General features: G+C 46.2%; 1 protein-coding gene across 1 annotated transcript in view; it reads left to right on the forward strand.

Annotated features, from left to right (window-relative positions):
* LOC137911401 (mannosyl-oligosaccharide 1,2-alpha-mannosidase IA) overlaps positions 1 to 23970 on the forward strand; it is a 95535-nt gene that overhangs the window by 24214 nt on the left and 47351 nt on the right. The window contains exon 2 of the mRNA XM_068755773.1: positions 10888 to 10984. Within this exon, the coding sequence (XP_068611874.1) occupies positions 10888 to 10984 (97 nt within the window). The remainder of the gene's footprint in view (positions 1 to 10887; positions 10985 to 23970) is intronic.

A 23970-nucleotide genomic window follows, 5' to 3' on the forward strand; every position in this document is an offset into this window, starting at 1 on the left:
CACAGCGTGTGACTTTGCAGCTTCACCTTTTTATAGATTTATTATAGTGGCTGTACTCTAGACCCCCCCCCCCCCCCACATAGGCAGTTATGAAATACCCTTAAGGCGCAGTGAGGCATGTGCGTCCCCCTTTGTAAAGCAACAATCCACCTCAGGTGTCTCGGGTGAGAAGCGATCCAGCATGTGTCACCCAATTACTGCGGCTCTCTCAAAGGGTCCTACCTTCTTGTCCGGCATGCGGCGGTCCCGGCAGGTACCGGATAAAAGCGCGCGTGTCAGAATCCAGTAGAAACGGTGGCACACAGTCGTGGATCTCTGCACTTTTTCTGGAGCGCTGTGGACACCTAACAGCTGGTGGCCGGCGATGCCAACCAAAATCTCCCAGGAGTCTCCCTTCCCGACCGAGGGAGGAGCGTCGCCTCGCTTTCTTCTGCGCCCTCCTGCAGTCTGTTTGCCTTCTGCTCCTTCACACTGGGAATTGGCTTTCTTGTTTTGACCTCATTCGGCCAAAGGCGTGAAATAACTTCATGCTACTTCTGCTCGCTGCACAAGTAAGCAGACACTTAAAGCCGAGGCGATTCCAGTGCTGTTGAAACTCGCCTTTGCGATGCTTTCTCAACAAATCCTTTGAAAATATTCCCACCTTTCCCTCCGATATGAGGATTCTCCTCACTTAGCGACTCTCTTTTGGAGGGTATAGTATTTCTAGGATCATGCCCGCTTTGCCTTGCCTCTCCATCTTCCCCGTCATCCCGATAAGTCTTATCTCTGCGGCTCTTCTCTCAACGATCAGCGCAGCCCTCCTCCTTCGCCTGATAGCCTTTCCTTCGAAACTCATTTTCATCTTCTGCAAATTCCAAGCCGGAGGTGTGATAATTCTGCTGGTTCCGTTCTCGGAAAACCGTTCGGTGTGTAAAATGGCACGCGGCGGCGCCAAATGCCAGTTTTCCCCTGAATCTAGTGAAACGACCTTTGAGTGACGCGATTCATCTGAGCGACAAGTCAAACAGCGGAAAATGTTCCAGTCCTCGACCGAGGTTTTAAAATCGACACGTTTGAGAAGCCGGATCGAAGATTTTGCTTGAAAACTGACTCAAACAATCAATCAAACACTAAAGTAGCACGTGAAATTAGAAGCAAACCCTGCAAAGGAGGAAGGGAGTGGAAAGAAGAGAGAGAGAGAGAGAGAGAGAGAGAGAGAGAGAGGATGGAATATAAAAAGGAGTCAAACCACGAAAGCTTTGTGATGTTTTTCCATTTGATTTTTAACTCTCCGAAACTCTGTTCACAAACATAACAACAACAAGTTGTCGCCTCACCGACGGCGTGTTCATCTGTTTCTGTAAAGATTCCCGGCCCCCTCCTGAATTAAGTCCACGTCGGTCCCGACGTGGATAATCAGACTTAAATCTGACACTAACACCTGCAGCGAGCACATTTACATTTACATTGCATTGCTGCATATCTACTCACAGAGCTTTGCCGCGACGGGGCCTGAGTGCAGTGATGGATGGAGCTAATGCGTTTTTGCTCAAGGGGCGGATGGAGGGAGCGGAATCGATGGGCTCTGCAGCTCCTCTCCCTTCCTGCGAAGGAAGTGTCTGAACGCGGCGTCGACAGAGAGATCAAAACCGAGCGGCGGCGGCGGAGGAGAAATATTTCTGTTTGCCCTTGATTGAATAATTGACGGATGCTTTCACGCGCTGACAGTCACCGAGCGCACGGCGCATCGCCGATCCTGCGTTGTGATGCTCGACATCCGTGTCAGTCATTGCCTCCATGCACTGCTGCTGTGTGATTTATGGGTGGCAGCAGGCGTGCGTGGGGCTTTTAGCTCAGACAGGCGTGGTACTCTCTGATGTCCCGTGTACTGACTTCACCAGGATGGGTTATATCCGGAGCAGGCGAGGGTCGTGTCTAGTTGCTTTTCTGTTTCGGTGCATAATCTCATACTTTATTCTGTCTCTCTGCTGCAGGCGCTCGTCAATATAGCAAATGCAAAGCATGTTTAGATGTCAGCAAACTTTACAAGGATCTGATCGTCCCAGCATTTCTGCACGATACTGGTGGAAAGAAACTGACGGTATTAGTCTTTCGATGTCTTTTACTTTTGATCGCAATTTTCATCAATGATCTTAAGATCACGTTTGGAAACATTTCATCATCATCAAGCCTTCCTCCAGGAGCATTTAAAGTTTTAAAAGGAGAAGGCGTCTGGGCAATCTGAGTTGCAGCTGGCAGGGAGTGATTTAAAAAAAAAAAAGGCAAATAAAATCACTTCATCGAAGCAAACAGACAAAAAAACTAACAAACAAACAAGGGAAATTATTAATATAGCTGTGAAATACACTCAAATTCTCACGCGTTGACTTTGTGGGGTCTGAGAGCTGCTTTCTGTATTGGGGTTTTTAATTTACAGCCTTCACAGAGGTTTTTTTTTCCACAGCCAGTAAAGCCACTCGAGCTTTTCCATCACTTGTCGCTTTATGTTCCCCCTCCTGGCCATGTAAAGTGTCTCTGGTGACCCCGCTGAGATAGAGGTCTTTTCATGCCCTTAGAAACCTCTCAGCCCGTGTGACTCCTGCCAGCTATAAAGTGCACACATAAACTCAAAAAACACACGTGTGCTCGTTCGTGCTCGCCAGTCACGGGGGGCTGCAAGTCACAGCGGTCGGTCCAGGACTGGCGGGAAGCCAGCGCTTTGACCACAGTAAAGATGGACTATGCTGGACGTCCTCCGCCTGAGGTGCTTGTTCAGCGTCGGGATGAAAGTGGAGGGATATTTGTATGGACGGGGGGATTTATGGGTTTTAAAAGTGCCCTCACAAACGCACAAACCTCTTCAGCCTGCAGTCTGTCTCGTTTTAATAAACTGCTCCCTCTGATAAATACCGTACTCGTAATGTGAATACGGGGCACAGCACCATGTTTTCTGATTTTTGTTCCTTCTAGGCTGGAATTAAAAACCATACTTCCACAATTAATCATTTTCCGACGTGTAATTTTTGCAGCTCGACTTGTTTGGGCGGCCCTTTCTCCTCGCCATATATTTGAAGCGGTATCGGCGCCGTGTTTATTCTCTACAGCCAATTAAATATGCCTTTAGTCTATTAAATATGCCTTTCACTAACTTTCTTTACTTTTTAACAGAGCGAGGTCCCCTTGGGAACTATTTAATTTGCCTCCCCCACGTTTTCACTCAGCACTCCCCTTAGATTAGTGCCCAGGAAGCAGACAGGTGAGACACTCCCCCTTTTATGGGTTTAAATCTGCTGATGTCTTACGGAGCCGTCTTTATGTTTTATATAGATTTTTTAATACACGTTTCTTTCCGTGTTTTTATGGATTTTGCACCACACTCTGTTTATGGGACAACCTCATCAGTGATTTTACTTTAAATTTGCTTATTGGTTCCCATTTTAGCGTCGCTAGAACTGAGACTCACTGCATGCTAATTGTGCTAAAATGATGCATCTCTCCTCGGAAAAGGGCCCCTTTTTTAATGCTTTCGCACTATACTGTACATTTCCATTTCAGCTGCAGCTTCAGAGTTCGTGAAGCTCGAGGTTGTCTCGTGTTTTTACTTCAGAATTATTTGCGGTACTTTTTCCATCCTATTTTTTTTTTTCCTTCTGAGGAGAACAACTTTAGCACCTCCCATTCAAAGACATCTAAATGCACGAAGCCCAAACATTAAAGACGCCATCACCTTCAAAGCGATTCGGACCCAGGAGGGTTCTTGTTTCTCTCTCTCCCGCCTCTCTTATTACCTCCTTTGTCCTCTTTAATACGCCCCATCCTCTGCGCTCGCCTGCATGTTCCCCTGATATCCATCCCTTCTTTTGAGTTCATCCCTCCTTTTGTTGCGTTGGAGGCTGATTGCTCACTAACTAGAATAATTGTACTGCTCCTCTATGTGGACCCCTCGGGTGAAATGAAGGAGGGATGACTTTGCACCAGTGTGAGCCCATCCCAGACGTTAGTCAGTTGGCTTTTCAAAGGATGGGATCAATGCTAACTTTATTTGAGTGCTGTCTGATGGGATTCAGGCAGCTCTCGCTTGAATCAAGGGAGGTTTATGTGTTAAATGTGATTTATAATTCTTTGTGTTACTTTGGATTTTGTGAACGCAGACGCCGCTAAGCCTACTGATGAGCTATTATAATAAAAGAGTTTGATGTCTTGTCTTGTAAAATTAATCAAAGGTCATGCTAGCCCTCGGGCGTCACAGCGGCGCTGTCGTCTCACAGCAACAAGGTACCGGGTTCGAATCCTTCTCTGTGCGGAGTTTGCCGAGGTTCCGCTGTATTTTAGTTTGAAAGGGTGTCATTGTCTCCAGCCTTCAAACGTTGACAGACGAAACACTGTCATGAAGACAGATTCAGCCTTTTGGCTCCCCGAGTCAGAGACGCAGGCCTCCGTATATAGACAAAATATCACCTGCCGAGCATGGAGATGAGACCAGAGCAGACTCGGAGAGGAGACGGGGAGAGAAAAGGCATGGGGAAATGCAATGCAAGAACGCTGAGCGGAGGGAGGTGTTGGCAAAAACAAGCTCACAGAAAACACAAATGGAAAGCAATAAAGATAGTTCAGATCAAGAGGTGAAACAATAATCCTGCACAAAACAGCCAAGATGGACCGCTTAGCTCGTTTAGGTTCCTCGCTCCGTCTCTGAAGATCTCCTGCAACGGCCACGCTCAGAAAACGAAAGGCATTGCAAATACTTAAACTCCCCCCCCCTCCCTGCTCCCTGGACACACTTTAGCAGCCGAAATGGGTTGAAACTGGAGCACAGAAAGCTTTTTCTGCTTTAACACCATATTCCTGTTCTGCTGCTCTTTGAGAACTCAGAGGGGGGGGGGGGGGCATTCAGAGGACGACAACCTCTGAATGTGGCGTGAACTCCCTGAAGCTGGTTCAACTTGAATGGAAATCATTTCAATCCCATTAAGTGAACTGAAGCCATTTCCTGTCCGACAAGTTTAAGTCCAAGGTCCTTGTCGATTCTGAGGCCTGTGCTGCTTCACACGCAAGCAGACGCCGAGATTCAATATTTATGCCCCCTTTCTGCCCCATTACGCCACCATGACTTATTTACCTGCATCCGGTTTGAGCGTGTCGGAGGCGGCGCGTCGCCGTCGTAAGCGAGGAAACTTCCGGGAAGTGAGGCGGTTTTAAGTAAAAGAGCTCGGCGGTTTGTGAGATTATGATTAAGAGCATTTCTTTTATTTCTATCAAAAGAGAAACACATTTGATTCATTTAATCTCTTTTGCTTAATTAACAGTAGATTAGGCGAGACAGCAGCTGAAATATCCGTCTTTTCACTCAAATAGCAACTAAACAAAAATGCTTTTTTTTTTCTTCCCCCAAACAAGTTTTGGATGTCGGTTTGTAGGTTTGAATGTGAGGAAGACGGAATAATCCCGCGGTTTGAAAGCTGCTTTCATGACGGACCACAGGGTCAACCCCTCGCTGTTTTTCATTCTGGATTTGTGGTTGAATGTGTTGCCGTTAGATACAAGCTCTCCCCACCCCGAGCATGAAATCCTGGGTGTAGCGCGATAGAACAGCAGAGCTGTCGGCGCTAATCAATTTACAGTGGATGGGTAGGTAGGCTGTGTGTCACACAGGAAGCTTTGCCCTGCAGCCTCAGCTTCAACCTGAACGAGCTCTCAGCCGCTTCTGCAGAACGGATCGGGTGGAAAATCTCTCGCCTCCTTCAGGTTGTTGTTTAAAGAATAATGCAGCAGACAATCAATAATCAATAATCCCGCGTAAACCTCGTTGGGATTGCATCACAGCAATGACAGAATGTGGTGTGATCATATTTTCTTTTACCTCCACTTATGTGGTGATATAGACATTATGCCCACAAACAACTCAGCCTCCCATTATTGCTTTTAATTTAACATGATATTTTGGGGATTCCGTAGGCGTCGGCGCCGATATGCTTCCCGATGTGTGAATGCAGCCGAGGAGAAAGGAGGTGGAGGGTTTGAAATCGGGTCTTTTTCTGAGTTGGGGATTTCATTAAAAGTCACAGAATAGGGCTGTCAAACGGCTCCGGCAAGGTGACTTCTGTCTGCCTGCGGTTTGAAATGGCAAAGGAAAGGAATATATAACGTTCTCCAACCTGCATTCAGCAGAAACACATCTTGCATCATAAATTACTGGTGTCTAAAAGCAATGATAAATTAAAGTCTTCTTCTTCTCCTCCTCCTCGGCGGCTGTGTGTTCAGTTATTACATTAACATCTCGGAGGTCTGTTGGTCTCCATGCTTTCTAATTGAATGCAAATCTTAGCTATTTTTGCAGCAAGGCATCGTCGTTGTTTTTGTTCAATGGCGACAAATGACATTTTATGTGGAAAATAATGCATTGCAACAACACGACGTCTCAATTCTCCTTAATTCTATCTCGCAGGGCTGCTGCTGCTGCTGCAATCAAATTAAGCAGCAGCACAAATTGAGCTTTATCAACGGAAATGTGGCAAATGAATTGGTTTCATTGCTATTTGGGGGGGGGGGAATGCTGCCGCGTGGGGAGAATGTGCACCAACGATTCAGCACTGGCGATCAAATTAAATTCAAACTTCTCCAGAGTTTGACAAATTATTTAAATGAAGAGAGGCGATCGTGTTGGAGCTCGAAGGCGTTTGAGGAATCATGCGGGGAAAGGAAGGCGCTTCAAAGCCATCGGTCTGCACGGGGAGGGATGAGGAGCATTTGCAGCGTGGTGCGAGGCGCCGCCGACGTGAGACGACATCAGTGGATGCGGCGACACTCGGTGTGAATCGTAGCAATTAAAATTCTAACAAATGTGCCACCGACGTTTATGAAAAACCGGAAAATAAAAATCTGTTTTTTTCGGGTTTTTTCCGGCCCAGTGGGAAAAGATTAATTTCTTGTTTATCGTAATGAGTTCAAAAATGATTCCAAGGTTCATTTCGAAACTTTATTTTCCCTTGAACTGCAGTTAGACGACGAAACAACTGTAATCAGGCAACAGCAAACAGATTGCAGAAGGTCAGCAAAGACCGGGATGACCCCGAACACGGAATAAAGTTGGGTCGACATGCGCCAGTTTGTGGAACATTTCATCATAATGGAATATTTTTTTTTATCTTGGCTGTAACAATTATTTGTAATTTTTTTAAATAATTATAGAAAATAGCCCCCCCCATGTCATTTATCCCAAAGCAATGCCTTGGGATTGATTAATTTGCTTGACCTCTTAGGAGGTTGCATCGCTGAGCTTCACGAGCATCTCGTCTTGAAGGAGAATGAATGAATGAAGGGTTAACTAGCGTCATCAACGTTACCCTCCACCTCTCCTCATGTTACCACCGTAAAACCATCGATGCCTCCATTTTCTACCGGATCTGATCGACTTGTCCGCTTTGCTCTCTAAATAAAAGATTCCTCTTCTGCTTGTTACTCACGGAAAACCCCGACAGATGGGGCGTTGGGACTTGTGCCATTGTGTGAAGCTTTCTCCGAAGCGTGTGTGTGTGTGTGTGTGTGTTGGGGGGGGGGGGGGGGTTATGTATTAATCTCTAATAAGCATGGTGGGCTCGCCACCGTGATTCTTACACGACACGGTTCCCAGAGAGGAACCCTGTCCTGTCCTCTCTTAGAGGAGAACCCTGAGGACGGTTCCCAGAGAGGAACCCTGTCCTGTCCTCTCCGAGAGGAGAACCCTGAGGACGGTTCCCAGAGAGGAACACTGTCCTCAGGCGTCCTTCCCACTCGTCCATGTGCTTCTTTTACTGCCCGTTCTCCCTGCTCCTCTATCTCTCTGCCTTGCACCTTCTAATACCGTAAAAGCTCCATAACGGTCCGTGTATACTTTTAATAGCCCCTTTATTTTTATTTTTTATTTTTTGCAGCACACCAACATTTTCACTTCTCATATTCCATTTTTGAGGAAAGTGCCGTTGCCGTTGTCCTTGAGAATTACTGGCCTTGTGATCTTCATCATTGCTCATCGGTGATAAACCCTGACAGCAAGAAGCAAAAGGTCGTTCGCCCAGCGTGGGCAGAGGAAGCGCTGCTCGATGGAAGCAGGCCGGTGGATGGTTTCCTGCAGAGTCGCCGCCGAAGCTGCCTGGCGGTTCATTTTTATGCTATTTTCATTGGAGCTTTTGCCCTGAAGCTGTTGCCCAGAGGCTAATTTTAGAATCAGGTTAAGTTCTAAGGTGTTTTTTTTGTGGGCGGGATGCATAAAAATAAGTTATGCAACTTGGGAAAGTAATTAATGAGCGAAACTGTCATTTTACAAGGAGAGGAAACGATAGAACGAAAATGTTAAACCGTGTCTGAGGAATATTGAACTTATACAGGGTGTAGACATTAACGTCTGAATTTCTTTGCATTCTGCTTTAAATGCCAGAAGAATAAGAATAAAAATGCACGAACCGTCGGCAGTCAGGGTTCGTGGACGGCCGTGGATTCCTGAGTGGCTGCTGTCAGACGACTGCAGGAAGAGATCGTCTTGAGACTGAGCCGAAGTGAATGCTGCGTATCAGACGTGATTTATTGTCTGTCTCCAAACGGCAGCGTTTCTTTTTTGTTTGTTCCCGTTTGACTCGACTTCATTGACTTGCTTGCAGACCCAAAGGTCAAACATCAGATCACGGGTGCTCGGCGTCGCCGTTAGATTGATCCGTTATGCTGCAGATTAGCAGATTAGATTAGAGTGTCTCTGCTTTGAATTTTAAATCATTTCTAATAGCAGCTCCTTTGAAGTTTTAGCGCCGTCGCTCGGGCTATCTCATCTGGCTCCACTGGGGGGCCCGTTTATACACGTTCAAACTGCAGGTTCACCTCCCTTACAGTTCAATTCCGGAGTCCAGACATATTAATAGGCTCCTTTTGGCAGTTGTCCCCTCTCTTGGCGTCGTCTGACTTGGCGCTTTGGAACTCTCAACCCACCAGTGGGTTGACGCTCGGGAGACGGGTTGGCGCAGGCCTCGTATGTCTCCTAATGATCCGCTTCGGCAGGAGCGCTGGGGACGCCCGGCAGAGAGAGACGGAGATATTCAGGCAAATTGCTTCTGTGCACCAAATCGGATGCGTTTGCGCCGCGAAAACGACGGTTGCAGTAGAAATGTTCTGAATGAAGTTGTGTTCATCTTCATCAGTTGTATTCTGTGTCTTGGAGCTGCATTTATTGACTGTGCCAAGTCTCCCCCGAAGGATCTCTCAATTATTGGAACGTTTTTTTTTCTTTTTTTAAATGACTTTGCATATGTAATATTAATATCGTGAAGCACGAGTTGACGGATGCCTTCTTCCAAAGTGCTCGGCGGCTTCAGAAGTGAATGTCTAGTCCAGTAGCCCGGTTCCATATTTGCAGTGAACGCCAGTACATGGCGATCTCGCCCTCGCGATGCAGCCCGTTCCGGCCCCCGCTGTTAGCCAATTAGCTGTAACCACAGCGGATGTGACTTCTCAAGGCAGATCCTGGAGGCTTTTTTCTAGTTATTCTACTTTATATTCCGCCTGTGTGAGAAAGAAGCTGCGAAGCTACACTTGATCTGCACATTTCACCGGCTTTATCGCGCTGCCGCCTCTGAAAAAACACAGAGCTAACGCCTGTACAGAGCAGCTCGGAGCTGAAATCAAAGTCTGTCATCCGAGGATGCCGGTAATAGTGATGGAATAATACGTAGAGGGGAAAATGGCAGCTTCAAATCCAAACAGCGAGTCACGAGGGGAAACCGTGCAGCGGCATCCTGAAGGATTAATCCCGATGCGGACTCCGCTCTCCTGCCGATGAAATCATGGCTGCAGTTTCATTTTTTAGTGCCGTTGTGAATCAGTTGGGAACAGCTGCATAGTCAGACTAAACTTTCTGGTAACACCTCATTATACCGGCTTTTCCTGTGCATCCATATCTTTTTTTTTCCATCATTGCCCAAAGGAAGCTGCAGTTCAGTTTGTTTCTTCCGTGCACCAGATGGTTCTTCACCTCCGTGGAGCTTGTTTGCACGAGTTAAAACATGCTTTAAAAAGCCCTTTTGAAATCCTCATTCCTCATCATCCTTTCGTGATTTTTTTCTTTGCAGAATGCAGGTAGCAAATGTTGAAAAACAAAGAAGGGGTGACTTTGAAAGCACATATCTATCAAAGAGACACCCTTCGAGTGTACAAAATGGATTTACACGCATTCACCTGCATGTAAAAAAAAGGATTAGAGTTAAAACAATTTTTTTTTTTTGATTGTGCAGTAACTTTAATAATAATTTGTGCAGGACAAAACACAACGCTAGAAGATGGCGCCTCAGGACAATGACATTAAGAAAAAATAAAATAAAGAAGAGATTAACCTTGAGTAAAAGTTAATATAGTTGCAGCACCAGATTATTTATTTCAACAATCACTGAATAATGATGCAGTTTTCTATGCGTTCAGTCACGCAGCTCAAACTCGCCATCTGTTTCCCCCCCCCCCCCCCCAACATTTGTTTGATGATGGTCATAAAGTTCTGCTTCTCTCTCGACTTCCAGTCACATCATTGAATCATTTCTGCAGATGCGATCTGACATGCGGTTTGCAGCATCCCTTCAAAAATCCAAAGCTGGAGACGGAGACAGTTCTGGTTCTGAAATGCCCGATTTTTTCTGGCTGCTGACGGATTGACAGACGGACAGATGGAGTGACTTTCAAATGAAACTTAAGACGCTTGTTTTTCTCTCTGTCTGACAAAATGTTTCATCCGGATTCGTGCTTTGCTGTTGTCAAACTCATTGCTCAGCAGCATGTGTTAATTACATATTTGCGCTTAATCCGATCTGATCAATACGCTGTCACCTCCTTTGCCTTCAGCTACAGGCGTGTTGCTCTGCTATCGGTGTAATGGCGGGTTTTCCTGTGTTGCAGATGATGAAGTTTTCCTGGGATAACTACAAGCGCTACGCCTGGGGAAAGAACGAGCTCCGGCCTCTGACCAGAAACGGGCACATCGGCAACATGTTTGGTGAGTGCGAAGTTTCGCTTTGAAAAAGGTCATCTGGCATATTTTTCCAGTCACAATTTGACCTTTATTTCTGTCAAAGCCTTTGAACCTTAAGATGAGCTTAAACGGGTGAATGTTTAAAATCATTTTCCGAATTGTATAAGCTGAAATGTCATCTTCGCACACACACACGCACACAAACACATACACACCCCTATGGGTAATTTACCTAATTTGCATGTCTTTGGTTGTGAGAGGAACCCGGAGGGATCCCACGCAGACACGGGGAGAACATGCAACGTCCCCACAGAAAGGCCGCAAGCCGGATTTGAGGCAATTTCATCTTTAAAATGGGAAAATATCATCATGGGATCAACAAAGTCACAAATATGTTCAGGACTTCACCAAAAGATCAATCTAGCCTAGCGAACCCGCCTCTTAACGGCGCATCATGAAACAACTTATCTTCAAAGCGAAGGAATCTCATTTGTCTTTGTCTCTTTTTGCCCTTCGTTCTCTCGTTCTTCCGAGACCTTTGTCATCTGTCTTGCTTCTTCTACCTTGATATTTTAAAGTCCAGCTCATAAAAGTAAAAAAAACAAAACAAAGCGATTTTGCTCGGGTAGCAGGTGATTGCTTTTTTCCTTGACGGATGATACTTGATGACTCAAAAGAATTGTTGGATTAACACATTTTTTGAATATTTTCTTATTAATTGCTGCCTTGAATGACTGAACTCTGGTCACCGCGTCTTCTTACCGTTTCCTCATCACGTGAAGCTTCAGACGATCCCTGTGGCATCGCTGACTCCAACAGCCTCTAATTGAAGCCTGGGAGGGGGAGGGGTGGGGGGGGGGGTTGTCAGGTCTTTGCAGCTGGAGCATATCAATCCGTTCACAGCTGGGCTGGAGAGAAACTCAGTAAATAAAAGGCAGACGAACTCCTAATGAGACTTGGATAGGCACCGTCTTCCTCTATGACGGGTTTCTGGATTATTAAGGCGATGATGCAAACCCTCATGAGCATTCAGCGATGTCTCTGCTCCCCCCGCCCCCCAAGGTTGCCAGGTTCACATTGGTCCCTTTTAAGTGCTGTCCTGAAAAGATACGATAGATGTTGCGTTTCAAAGCAACTGATTCAAGAATATTTTCTGATGAAACCCAGCCTTTGGATGTTTCTGATGTCGCTGAACTTTGTGAACTTTCCTGAAGTTGGATCAGCTTTTTGAAAGACAGACACGTGATTTCCGCTCCGCTGTTTTTTTGTTGTTGTTGAAAGAGGTGACAATCAATTTGTTTCTCATCCCTTATAAGTTGTAAAATAGGGCAATGTGAGGCTTTAAAACCAGGCTGTCTGTAGTCGGGGGGGGGGGGGGGGGGTTTGGAGAGGCCGTACCCCCATCCGGGCTCCAAAGCCTTCACTGGTTCTGCACCTTGATCCAGGTCTGAATGGAAATCTAATGGAACATATTCCATTCAAAGGAAAAACCTCCCTTTCAATTTTCATCGAAATCCCTCCTAAACGTCTTGTTACAATCTGCTGACAGGCAAACGGCAAGGAATACGCAAAGAGACCGTAAGTGTGTTAAATTGTTGAATTAATTTGACAGCAATGACAGTATTAATTTTTTTTTAAAGCCTTTCGTTTGTAATATATTGAATCTCTCCCAGTTTAATTGTTTGATATTTTGTCTTTTTTTTTTTAAGACGGTCTTTTATTGTGCTGTAACAATAGCTGGCTTGCTTCAGGTATTGTCCCCCTGATGATTCCTGCACTTCAGCCACCTGTGATGAAAAGCATCATTAGCCTTTAAGTAGCTAAGGACAGTCAAAGCTAATGGACTGAAGTGTTGTCAATACTGAAAGCACAGAGACGATGGGGGTGACGACGGAGTTCGCCGCTGCTGAAGGGCGTCGACGACGAACCTGCTTGCAGCAATGGCTTTTATACATTACTCGGAGAGCGAGCGTAATCGCAGTTTTGGCTGGTTTGGGACGGGATGCAGTGGCAGAACTGTCAAAATTAACCCTTTAGGTTTTTATTTTTTTTTATGGTCACGGCTCTATCAAAAATATCGTCGCGATTGCACGGATTTAGTTTGGCGCCAAATTTGCCACAACGAAAGTCACTTCTTCCACATTCTTCTTGAGTTCTATAAAACTAATAACGATGCGTGCTTTTTCTAATTCTACGAGGAGTTTTGTGGCCCTGGTGTCTTTTTTTTAATGAAGGTAAGGTGTAAGGTGACTTTATTTGTACCCGAAGGTAGAACTGGTTTACAGCAGTTACACTCTGCTGCTGGTCGCAGCGTGCGCGTGTGCGTGAAGCGTTTGGCCTAAGGACACAACGACAGTGTACACACGTGCCTGAGCCGGGGATCGAACCGCCAACCTCTCGATCATAGGACGACCTTCTCAACCACCACCGTGCGCCACCGTAACAATGAGACGGGAAGCTGAGCGGCTCTCTGATGGCTGTTCAGATTTGGTTTTGGCTGTTGCTCGACTATTTACCGCGACAAGTTAAGTCATTTTAGTTTCACGTGGAAGACAAAAAAGTTTGTCAACACCATGTCTACATCAGTCTTCAACTTCTGGCATCAGCCCCCCCCAAGCAGAGCACCTTAATACAGATAAAAAGTGATAATTCAAATAATAAAAGGCAGGGACAGAACATCCTTTTGTCTCCGGCGGAGGATTAAGACATTTAATGGTTAATCCTATAAACGCATGTATTTCATTGGATATAGAGCGCATCATTTCCTGGAAATAACCATCTTGCATTACAGATGATTGGAGAGAGAGCGAGAGAGAGCGAAAGAGAGAGAGAGAGATATTAATATACAGACATGGATAGAATGTCATTTTGTCGATGCTGGAGTGAGAAGCCAGGTGTGAAATTAGGTGCTATAATTTAATCCCCAGAGTAAACAGACTTGTGGTGAGATTGGATCTACAGCTATCTGGATCCGCCCAATCTCGTCCACCTGCTGAGTCATCAGAACCTTCCTCAAGAAGCTCCAAGGAAAAACACAAACCACAGGAAGATTGAGCGAGCTGTGCTCCATTCCTCCGTTGGCATGCTTTCTCTTTAATCTTCCTCGGAGTCATTTTTTCAACCCCCCCCCCCCCCCTCGTTCAATTCTATTTATGCTGTAATCCCCTTTTTTCTTTCCTTTGTCGTGACCCTCAAGGCTCAGAACCGTCTTTATTCCTCCCTCGTAGACCTTCTTCCTCTCATTTCTCTTTTGTCATTTCAAACACAGTATGTCTGTCAGAGCTTATTAAAAGTTGCTGCTGAGGGCTTATTACAAAAAGCAAGGGGGGTTGTAGTGCGTTTAGTGTCTTTGTGAGGTTATGTGGGAGTTCCCTCTTAGGACGAACTGAATCTGATGGGAAAGTTAAAATATGCACATTCGTCTTCTTTATTCTCCCCAAAGAGAAATCTGTAGCTTTTGAACCAAGTTGTTTTTCCCATTGTGTTTTAAATTATTGATAAATGTGTTTCACTGATAAATTAGCTCTTTTGTGATTTGTTAGAAATTCCCTTTCCTGTTTGATTCTCTTAAAATCCCTGCTTTGAAAATATCACATCTTCTGAATCATTTAATTAATTAGGTAGTGCTTAAAGTTTTCTTCTTCTTCTAATTACATTGTTTTCAGCTTCAGAAATAAATCTATTTATAGATATAAATTCAAGCTAATTTAGATCTCGTTCTCCATTGACAAAATCTTTATATTCGTGATAGATTTGTGTTTTTTCATTGAATATTTTCATTTCTAAATCATCAGCAGATTCCACCATGACTGATCACATTTTCTACTTTTTTTGTTGGTTGCTTTCAATAATATAGCTTGAAACATGTTGTATAAGTGACCGATCGGCATTTAGAAGCCACAAAACAACAATAGCATTAAGTCGGAGTCATGCTTCGGGTCAGTTTGAGATCAATACGGACTCTTTTGTGCATCGCCCCACTCCTGAGTGACACGTCTCTCCCTTTAGCTGCTAAGATCCTCTACTGTTTTCAGCAGCTGCTAACTGGCGAACTATGTCCATTAGCCGTCTGGCCCTGCAGGTGGAACGCAGCAGGGTATTAAAGCATGTGTGCTGAAAGCGGCGTCCTGCTGTGACTAAACTTTGAGATTGAACATAAAGGTTTCGTAACAGACAGTTTATATAAGAAGCTGAAACTGACTAATAAGCTCGGCGAAGCCCCCGGGAGGCTTCGCATTCTGCTGACGATTCAATTCAGGTAAATCACCGCTATGAAAAATAGCATTTATGGCAGCTTTAAGATTGAACGTTGGGGTTTTAGAGAATAAATGGGTGCAAATCTGGAAGATCTGTAGCTGCCCCCCCCACCCCCCCACTGCACCTTGTCTTTCTCCTGCGTCTGTTTTGGGTTCGGATCTGTCATTTTGCTTGTTTGAGTCCTCTCTCCTCCTCATTGTTCTCTCCACTTTTGTTTATTTCCTGAAATGTTTCCTGTCAGGGAGATCAAAGCGAGGTGGGCTTTTTTGTTCGTCGTCTATCATCTCATATCGAGACAGACGATGCGTTGGAAGTATAGAACTGCACGAGGAAAATACTCTCCAGTGGGAAAAAAAAAGCCGGGTAGCTCAGGGCAAAGGGAGAGGTGAAGATCGTAGAGCTATTTAAGACTTCCGGCTACTTGGAAAGACTTCATTCCCGTGTGTGGACAGACACGATCGGATTTAAAAGAGTGTGGGAAAGTGATGAAAAGTCATTCGGGGACTCTTGGAGTCTCGCAAGCCAAAGGCCTCCGTGCAGTGAATTATTTTCAACGTTTGGCTCCCAGAGCTCTGGTGCCCTACTTTTAATGGTGGAGAGCACGAACTAAACGTATAAGTGGTGACGGTTCGATATTTCCACCTCGTCTCGAAAGCAAGACCAAATAATTACGCCTTCAGCCTGAATTTAAATGATGTCACAAACACAAACGGGGGGCGCTATCCTTAAGAGGATAGTCATGGTAAATAGAAACACTCTTCTATAAAGATTATTTTCTTATAATAGGCCCACAAGTAAAATCTTTCTTCTCCTTTTGGGTCTTTCTTTTAATTCAACTAAACTAAAATCGTAGCAGGAAGATTGTTCCAGAGGGTTTTGTGGTCTGCAATGAAAAGTGGAGTCGGACAGTCTTGGGGTGGGGGGGGTTATTCCTCTTTTTCTTTTCTTACCAGTCTTGGGAATGGGTTCATCACGTCAGTGTTGTTTACCCATCCAGTGTCCTTGAAACCTTGGTCGTATTTTCCAGTCCCTTTTGGCTGCATGTGGGCGAGGAGATTAATTGGCCTTCCGTGAGGCATTCAGAATTTGTGGCGCCCAAACCCGACGGACTCCCCTCTGCTGTTGTTCCGCTGAACCTTAGGTAAATAAAGGAGAAACGATGGCCTTCACATTTAGCTAACGGCTATAGTAGCGTCATCGATATTCCCTCTGTAACTCCCAGCGAGAAGGTGACCGAGCCCAACCCACTCTTTCGTAAATCCGCGGAGGCCAATGGCGCCTCCCTTCCCTAACTTTCCTTGACAGTTTTCTCATTTTCCCTTTTCCTGCCTTTTGGGATGCCCATCATCCGTTTTGATCAATCGCAACCTTTCCTGGAATGTGATCATGAAAGCGATCGTGACTTGGCGGCGCGTCGTCAGAGACCGTTTGAAATCGCAGCATCAGATCCCCCCCCCAGTGAACGCTGGTGGGATTCGTTATCCCCTCAACAGTTGCGCCCCTTCTTTATTCTTTTCACCAGACTAATTCATTCTTAGCGTGAGCCGTCGTATGCACTTCCGCTTCATCCATTCTCCGTGTAATAAGAAGCCGACCAGCTCCAGAGAGAGAACGAGGGATTCAACGGATGTGCGTGCCTCGCCGAGTGACGCCATTACCCTCGTGCCTGCATATGTGGGTCACTGACTGCAGCACAGAACGCAGTACATGCCATCCACATCCACGGTCTTCATAGAGAGAGAGAGTTGCAGCCCCCCCCCCCCCCCTCTTTGTTGCTCTGGAGTATTTCAGCAACAATGGATGCCCTATGGCTGTTAAGGGGATTGGCCACATGCTGCTATTCACAATTGCTCTCCGTTCCTCGGCCCCTCGACAACAAATGAAAGCGCTCAGACTTTATCTCCGGATTACATAACTGTTTTTAACCCCCCCCCCCCCACACACACACACACCATACCCTGTTTTGCCCTTTCCCCGCTCCCTCCTCGTCCCAAGAGGTGCAATTAAAGAGCACAAGGTCAACATTCTGTGACTGGATTAGTTTTTCCTGGACTACAAAGCGAGCTACTTCTAGCAACGCCATCGGACTTCCTTCGCCGCGAGAGCATTTAAGAGCAGCTGCGTTCATTAGACAATCCGCAAGACGCTTCTGCTGCGACTCTACGTGATGGAAAACCGAGGCGACGACGCGAGAACTGGGATCAATGGGCCAAGCCGTGAAAGCTGGGGTTATTTATTACGTGGTTGTCTCCGGCTGGAGGTGCCGTTCGGAGGCTGATAAAGTGGTGCAGAAGTCGCGCTGGCGTTCACTGTCGTTATAGCGATGAACCCTGTCCTGCAAATCAAACACTTGGAGATAGGATTTCTGCTGAGGCGGCGTATTTACTTAAAAGGTACTTTCAGGAGAAGCAGACGCGCTCGTGTCCATGCAAATGCAAATTGATTTTAGGACTGAGCGACGTTAAATCTTGAGCAGCTCATCTGCAAGCTCCGCCTCTTCCATGTTAAAGGAACATTTCCTTAAGTCGTTCAACCATCAGCCACCGCCACCACCCTGTTCCCCTCTCTCCTCGCATATTAGATTGATAGATATACATATTAATGCCTGGTTTCACAATTATTTCCCAACAGGCATTGTGCCAGATCTTAAAAGGGTTGGGGAGGGTGAAGGTTGTGAAGAACAGGAGGAGGCGCGAGATCCTCCTTTGCCATCAAACTTTTACCGAAGGACTACAGAAACGGCGCCTGTCACATTAGAGGCACACCGAGTGAACGGTAGTCACCCGCCACCCACTTTCCATTTCTGCTCCATCCATTTCTATCTCCCGTGGGCTCCATCATGGTGGAGCAGAAATCATCTTGTCTCCATAGCAACCAGCGCCAGGTGACAAATCAGGATCTGATCGCTCCTCTGGAGAGCGCATCCCCAACCCGCCACTCGAAACCGTCTGTTTGTTCCTATAATAAGGCCTCGGACTGAAACTGCTGGACCGAACACGTCACATTTCCTCGTAAAAATTGTAAGGCTTGCGATATTTTTTATGATAATGGTGACAGACGGCAGCGGGAAATGTGATTCTTTTTTTCTCACGTGAACATGCAAGTTCAGAGAACATTTAGGGATTTATATTATGTTTGAGTGAAGAGGTTACAAAACAATAAAGCATTTATTGTTTGCAGTTCACTGCTCTGCCTGTAGTAGCGCGTCTGTCATAACCTGATAATATCAATTATCTTCACACGCGTTAATAGCAACTCGTTTCGGTAAATCTCATGCCTGATAAACGTCTCTGCGCTCACAGTAGAATGAAATTGTCACAACCCATGACAAATATTAGAGATGCTCCCCCCCCCAGTTTAAAGAAAATAATTTAATGAACATATAAACATGACGCAGTGCAGAAGGAATGAGATGTGTTTGTACGTTGTGTCTGTCGCCCGTGTTGGAAGAGATAAAGGAGAACCGAGGAGAAAGTGCTGCGATCACATCACAGGGAAGAGTTTCTGTCGGGGGGGGGTGAAGGCGAGAACGAGCAGCGGCGCTCACCGATAGGCGGGACAGTCGACTAATTATGCAAATTATAATGATGCTTGCCAATATTTAGCATAGTTTCAATTATTTAAGAGCAGAAAACTGAATTTAGACAAATCCTTTTTTACAGAAAACGCCTCAATTAACTCCATTACGTCTGGAAGAGATGCATCATTCATCGTTTGGGAGGTGTAGGCGTTATTTGCAATCCCATCAGACGGCACTGTGATTATCCGGAGTCACAGAAAGGAGCGGGATCTGACTTTCTCAGGGTCGACGGGTAGAAAACATGAATCAGGCGAGGCAATGTCTTCAACTCCACCTCTTAAATATGGTGTCTGCAATCACAAGTTATGAGCTGATTCAGCTGAAGTGGCTTGGGCTGTTTTAATATGGCAGCCATTGATTTGTGCTGTGCAGGACATTTGGCAGGCGCCGGGCACTGGTGATGCAATGACCCATAAATGACTCTCTGTCCAATCATGTGACCTGTAATATTTCACATGATCTTTCACTACCTGCTCTCCCCACAGCAGGGAGCCTGCCGTGTATTCCGTCTCCCCCTTGATCGTCCTGGAAGGTAAATGAACTGCTGGCAACGCACGCCGTTTACTGGAGCAGCAGGGATTTGAGATGTGTTGGTTTCATTCGTAGAACTCGTTAAAACTACAAGATCAGAAGAGGGTTGAAAGAATTCAACCCCAACGGGATCCGTGGGTTCACACCGAAGCGTTTCACCTGCAAGGAGGCGAGGAATTGAACAGTGAGCTTCTGAGAATACACGGGGAAGTTTTTTTGGTTTCCCCGGCTGCATCTAACGATGGTCGGCTGGCGGTGAAAACGGCCTTGAGATCAGCTCCTCGCTTTGGATTAAGAGCTGCAAAGATGGGGGTCGCGAGAAGCTTCTAAATGCCTGGTTGTGCTGCAATCATGAGGGATTTCATAAAGGTCAGTTGCTAAATGCAAAAGGCAGGTGAAATAAAGGGCTTCTCGGAAAACGGATAACAGGCGGAGGATGCAGAATGCATCTTATTTTGCTCTTTGCTTCAGCGCATCTCATGCTGATCCTGTCTTTTGATGTGTAGGATTTTATTTGTCAGAGGATGTTCTCAATCTACACAGTCATCATCCAATAAAGGAAAAAAAGAAGCCATTTTGCAGCAGAACACAGGCCAATGTAGGGAATCCATCATTCGGAATCATCCGCAGCAAATTCCCGAATTGAATACGAGCGTCATCAACCCTCGTTTGCTGGGATTATCGGCAAAATGACGACAACGACCAGTCGGCACGATGACGCAGGAGGATTACGAGGGATTCTACTCTGTTCTGCTGCAGACACGATTCAATCAGCAGCATGTGGTGGATTCCGGGACGAGGCTAAATTTAGCTGTGTTCCCGTAAGTCCCTGATCTCTGCCGAGTCGGTGCACTTTGTAATCCTTCCGCTTCTTTCGTCGCACGCTGAGTCTGGGAGTGACGTCGGGTCGGATGCAACGATGACGTCTCAATCTGTTTGGCGGCTCGTAATCGGCGTTCAGCAGTTTTTAATCACAAGCGGTTCCTGCCGGGTGTTTAAGCTCCTGGCGGTAAGAGGGAGCAGACTCTGCTTCATTCACGTAGTTCGAAAACTATTTATATACACAGGCAGCACTTTTGTTTTTTCTTTTTCAAGCTTTGCCTCATTGCAGTCTTTACTCCCGTCCTGAACATTTCACTAATTAGGAAACACCAAGCTGAAGAGATTCAACGCATCCGGCTCCATTTTTGTTCCATCCTTCATGACTCCTCATTTTAAATTCCCTCACGCCTTTGTCCGCCGGGGGCGTAATGGCACACTCATTTCTTGTCTCATGCTTATTTGTGAATCGCCATGCGCTCCTCTGACCTCGCCTTTTGCGTTCCGTGAGACCATCACAGGCGAGGCGTCGATTTCTGCTGCAACAGGATATAAGCGTGACAATAAATGTAAATGCATTTTGGCAAAATCGCGCCGTGAGAGTTGGAAGAACTTTGGCACAGAGTTTGACTCTCGGCCCACACTTCAGAGGCGAGCGAGGAGGTTGTGGGTGGGGGTGGGGGGGTGCTCCAAGCCTCTGGCATCTTGGAAACAGAAGAAAGAGACACCGAAATAAACAGGAACAGGTAAAACACTGACGCACAAACTGACGTTGAGTCACGAGTCTGTCTGGCGTGTCTTTAGGAAGCGTTTTTAAGAAGCTTGCATTAACACTGTAACTGAGTGGGGGAATTTTAGGCAGCCGAGCAACAGCGCATTTTAATGCAGAAATATAAATTGTATGTCACTCGTGACCATCGCTTCCTACGTCCCGTTTCTCTTAAAGCCCGCAGGGCTGCACAAATGATGCGAAGCAGCTGCTCTTTCGAGGTGGACGGTTTAATTTCTACCGGCTGACAGCGGCTCTTTGTCAACAGGTTATTACAGCTCTCCCAAATTGGTTGGGCTGCTCATTTTTTTTTCCCTGTGTGAAACTAGTGAGCTAGAAAGCCCCATTCAGATGCGATAAAGGTCTGGCGGACAGGATGGGTGGTGCTGCCTCATTACAGGCAGAGAAGGAATCGGAGATTAAAGGCGGAGTGGGGCGATTCGGGAGAAAGATGGTCGGATTCTCCGGCCGTCTGGAACGAGACTCGACAATGAACAGCGGCTGCTCGTGCAGCCGATCCAAAGCATCGTCCTTTACCTTTGAGCTTTTTAAAAGCTTTTCTGCCAAGGTCATTGTCCACCCTCCTGGCCCATCCTTCAGTCTTGATTACTGGCAATATTCTTGACTTTACCTCTGCCGTGTTTATGGAATTTGACACAGTCATGTGGGGTGGGGGGGGGGTCTCTATCTTACCACCAAATTGATTGATCCCTTAATAAGATATTGATAAAATCGGCAGCAATCTTCAGCCAGTAGAGAAAAGACAAGATTAAATGCAGGTAAAATACAAATACGGCTCCTTCTGCAGGAGTTTTAATCGAACAGATCGATTATCAACCTTTGACATGCTTTGATTTGCGTCTTCCCAAGCAAGGGTGAGTTGAGAAACAATAGTGATCTATCGTATTTATACACAGCAGCGATATAATTACCGGTATGGATATTTCTGAATAAGGACTTGTATTCAGGATGACACGGGTGGTAAAGAGACACACATTCAGGTGAGCTTTTACATGCTTTAGTTCTGGGCTGTCCCTTCTTTGTCTTCCGCTGGTCTGGTCTGGACATGGGTGCTTCATCAATGTCTTCCTCGAGACAACGCTGCAGCCGACTGGGGAATGTGAAACCCTTGCTCTAGTGAAGCAAAGCGTTTTGGGTCGTATCGTCATTATCATTGCTGCCCACTTGATAACACTTTTATTACCGATAATCCTCAACTATTGTGGGACATTTGCTCCTGGAGAACAACAGAGAAATCTGGATTGACATGACATTTCTGACGATCGCTTTCGCGGCGGCTCCGTATAATCCTGCCCCGTCTGAACTCACGTTCTTCTTCCAGCACCGTTGCGTTGCATCAAAAGTCCGCTCCCCTTCTCCTCCGTTGGTTTATCTTTGGTGCGAACCTCGTGTCTGGAATAGCAAGCGCTCCGTATCGTTAGCGTCACACAGGCACTCTGGCTCGCGCTTGCTAACCTCGCCTCCGTGGCGCCCGGTAGCATCGAGCACTAACAAGATGCTCGTTGCCCTTGCGATTGATAATTGGATACCGGCAACCACTGCTAACGGGGCAGCGTAATTACAGCGAAGCCGGCGTCCGCATCAATTAGATTCACTTTGATGACGTTAACAGGGTGACTTATTCACCGCGCCTTAAATGTTTTGGAACTGTTTTTGTGCTACGAGCTAACTTGAGGTTTTTAACGTTCCTCACAAGCTTTATTAAAACAGTCAGTGTCTTAAATCGAATTATTCCTAATCCACTTAAGTATATATCACTTTTAACGTACTTTGTCAGTGGAATTTAAAATTGAACATCACATTGCATTTTCATGGATATCCGCTTGCAGTTTGCATTTGCATAGTTCAGTGTGTTGCTTAAATGAAGTTACGGCAGGAATGCTGCTTCTGAACTGTCCCCTGTGGGGGGGGGGGGGGGGCTTTAAATAAACGACTGGTTTATCCTGATGCATTTATAGCCTGTACTGTGAATAGGGATGCGTCCGTGTGCATGTTTGGGGAGAGGGGCTGCTAATATCACGACCCAGGAATGGGCTGAAACCTGTGATTGATCGTACGGCCGCTGGCTATCTAACGTAACCCCCCCACCCCCCCCCACCCCCCCCCCCCCCCCCCGACCGACCGGCAGTGACTGGCCTGTGGCGGATGAGGAGTGGACATTGGACATCCACCGGCCACCGTCTCACTAATGGTTCTCCTTGTGCTGTGCCCTGTAAATTTGCAATGCTGGATATAGTCTCTGACTATAAATACAGCAGAAACTCCTCCTGACTTTAAGAATCCTTCAGGCCTACATTTGAACCAACAAGCCCGCCGCACATTAATAAATAAGAACTTGGACCTTGGAAGCTCCAGGAGTACACGATGATGGATCGATCTGCTCCGTCCGTCCTCTGAATCAATCAATCATCTTAGCTTGGATACTGTTTTCAATAGGGATTTTGCACACGTGGATGCTCGGCCTGCAGCCGCAGGGAGCCGCATGCACATCTGGGGCTGGATTAGCTTTAGGTGGCTGCTGATATGACGCATGGAGTGAAGTGCCGGGAGGTAAACCGTGGCAGAGCCGGGTTCAAAGAGAGAGAGGTGTGTGTGTGGGGGGGGTAAATATTCACAGAGCAGCAACGCTGTTAGGACTAAAGCAGCAAGCTAAAGACAGGAAGGGCATTCTGGTAACAATATATGTGACCTGCAAGTTCTAAAGAAGTGTTGGCCAGCATTTCTTTGCGTCTGATGACTTTACGTTTGGCACCCGTCCTTCAGTCAAGCCAGTCGACTCATTGATCCCGGGGGGGGACCCTGGTTGACCTCATTTGCTAATCCATGCAGCTTTGCCGATGAGGTCAGAGGTCGGCAGTTGGTATTGATGATTTCAAACCCAGAGAGGATGACTTTTTTAGGCCCGAGCACCTATCTAGGTTTCTTCTTCTTTTTTTTTTGCAGCTCCTGTAAAGTACACCTAAAAATACCCCGTACTATTCTTCCATGGCTCTATTTCATTCCCCTTTGCATGCATGAATAATAACTCTAATT

Source organism: Brachionichthys hirsutus, chromosome 3, assembly GCF_040956055.1.
Source record: "Brachionichthys hirsutus isolate HB-005 chromosome 3, CSIRO-AGI_Bhir_v1, whole genome shotgun sequence".
Taxonomy (NCBI): Eukaryota; Metazoa; Chordata; class Actinopteri; order Lophiiformes; family Brachionichthyidae; genus Brachionichthys; species Brachionichthys hirsutus.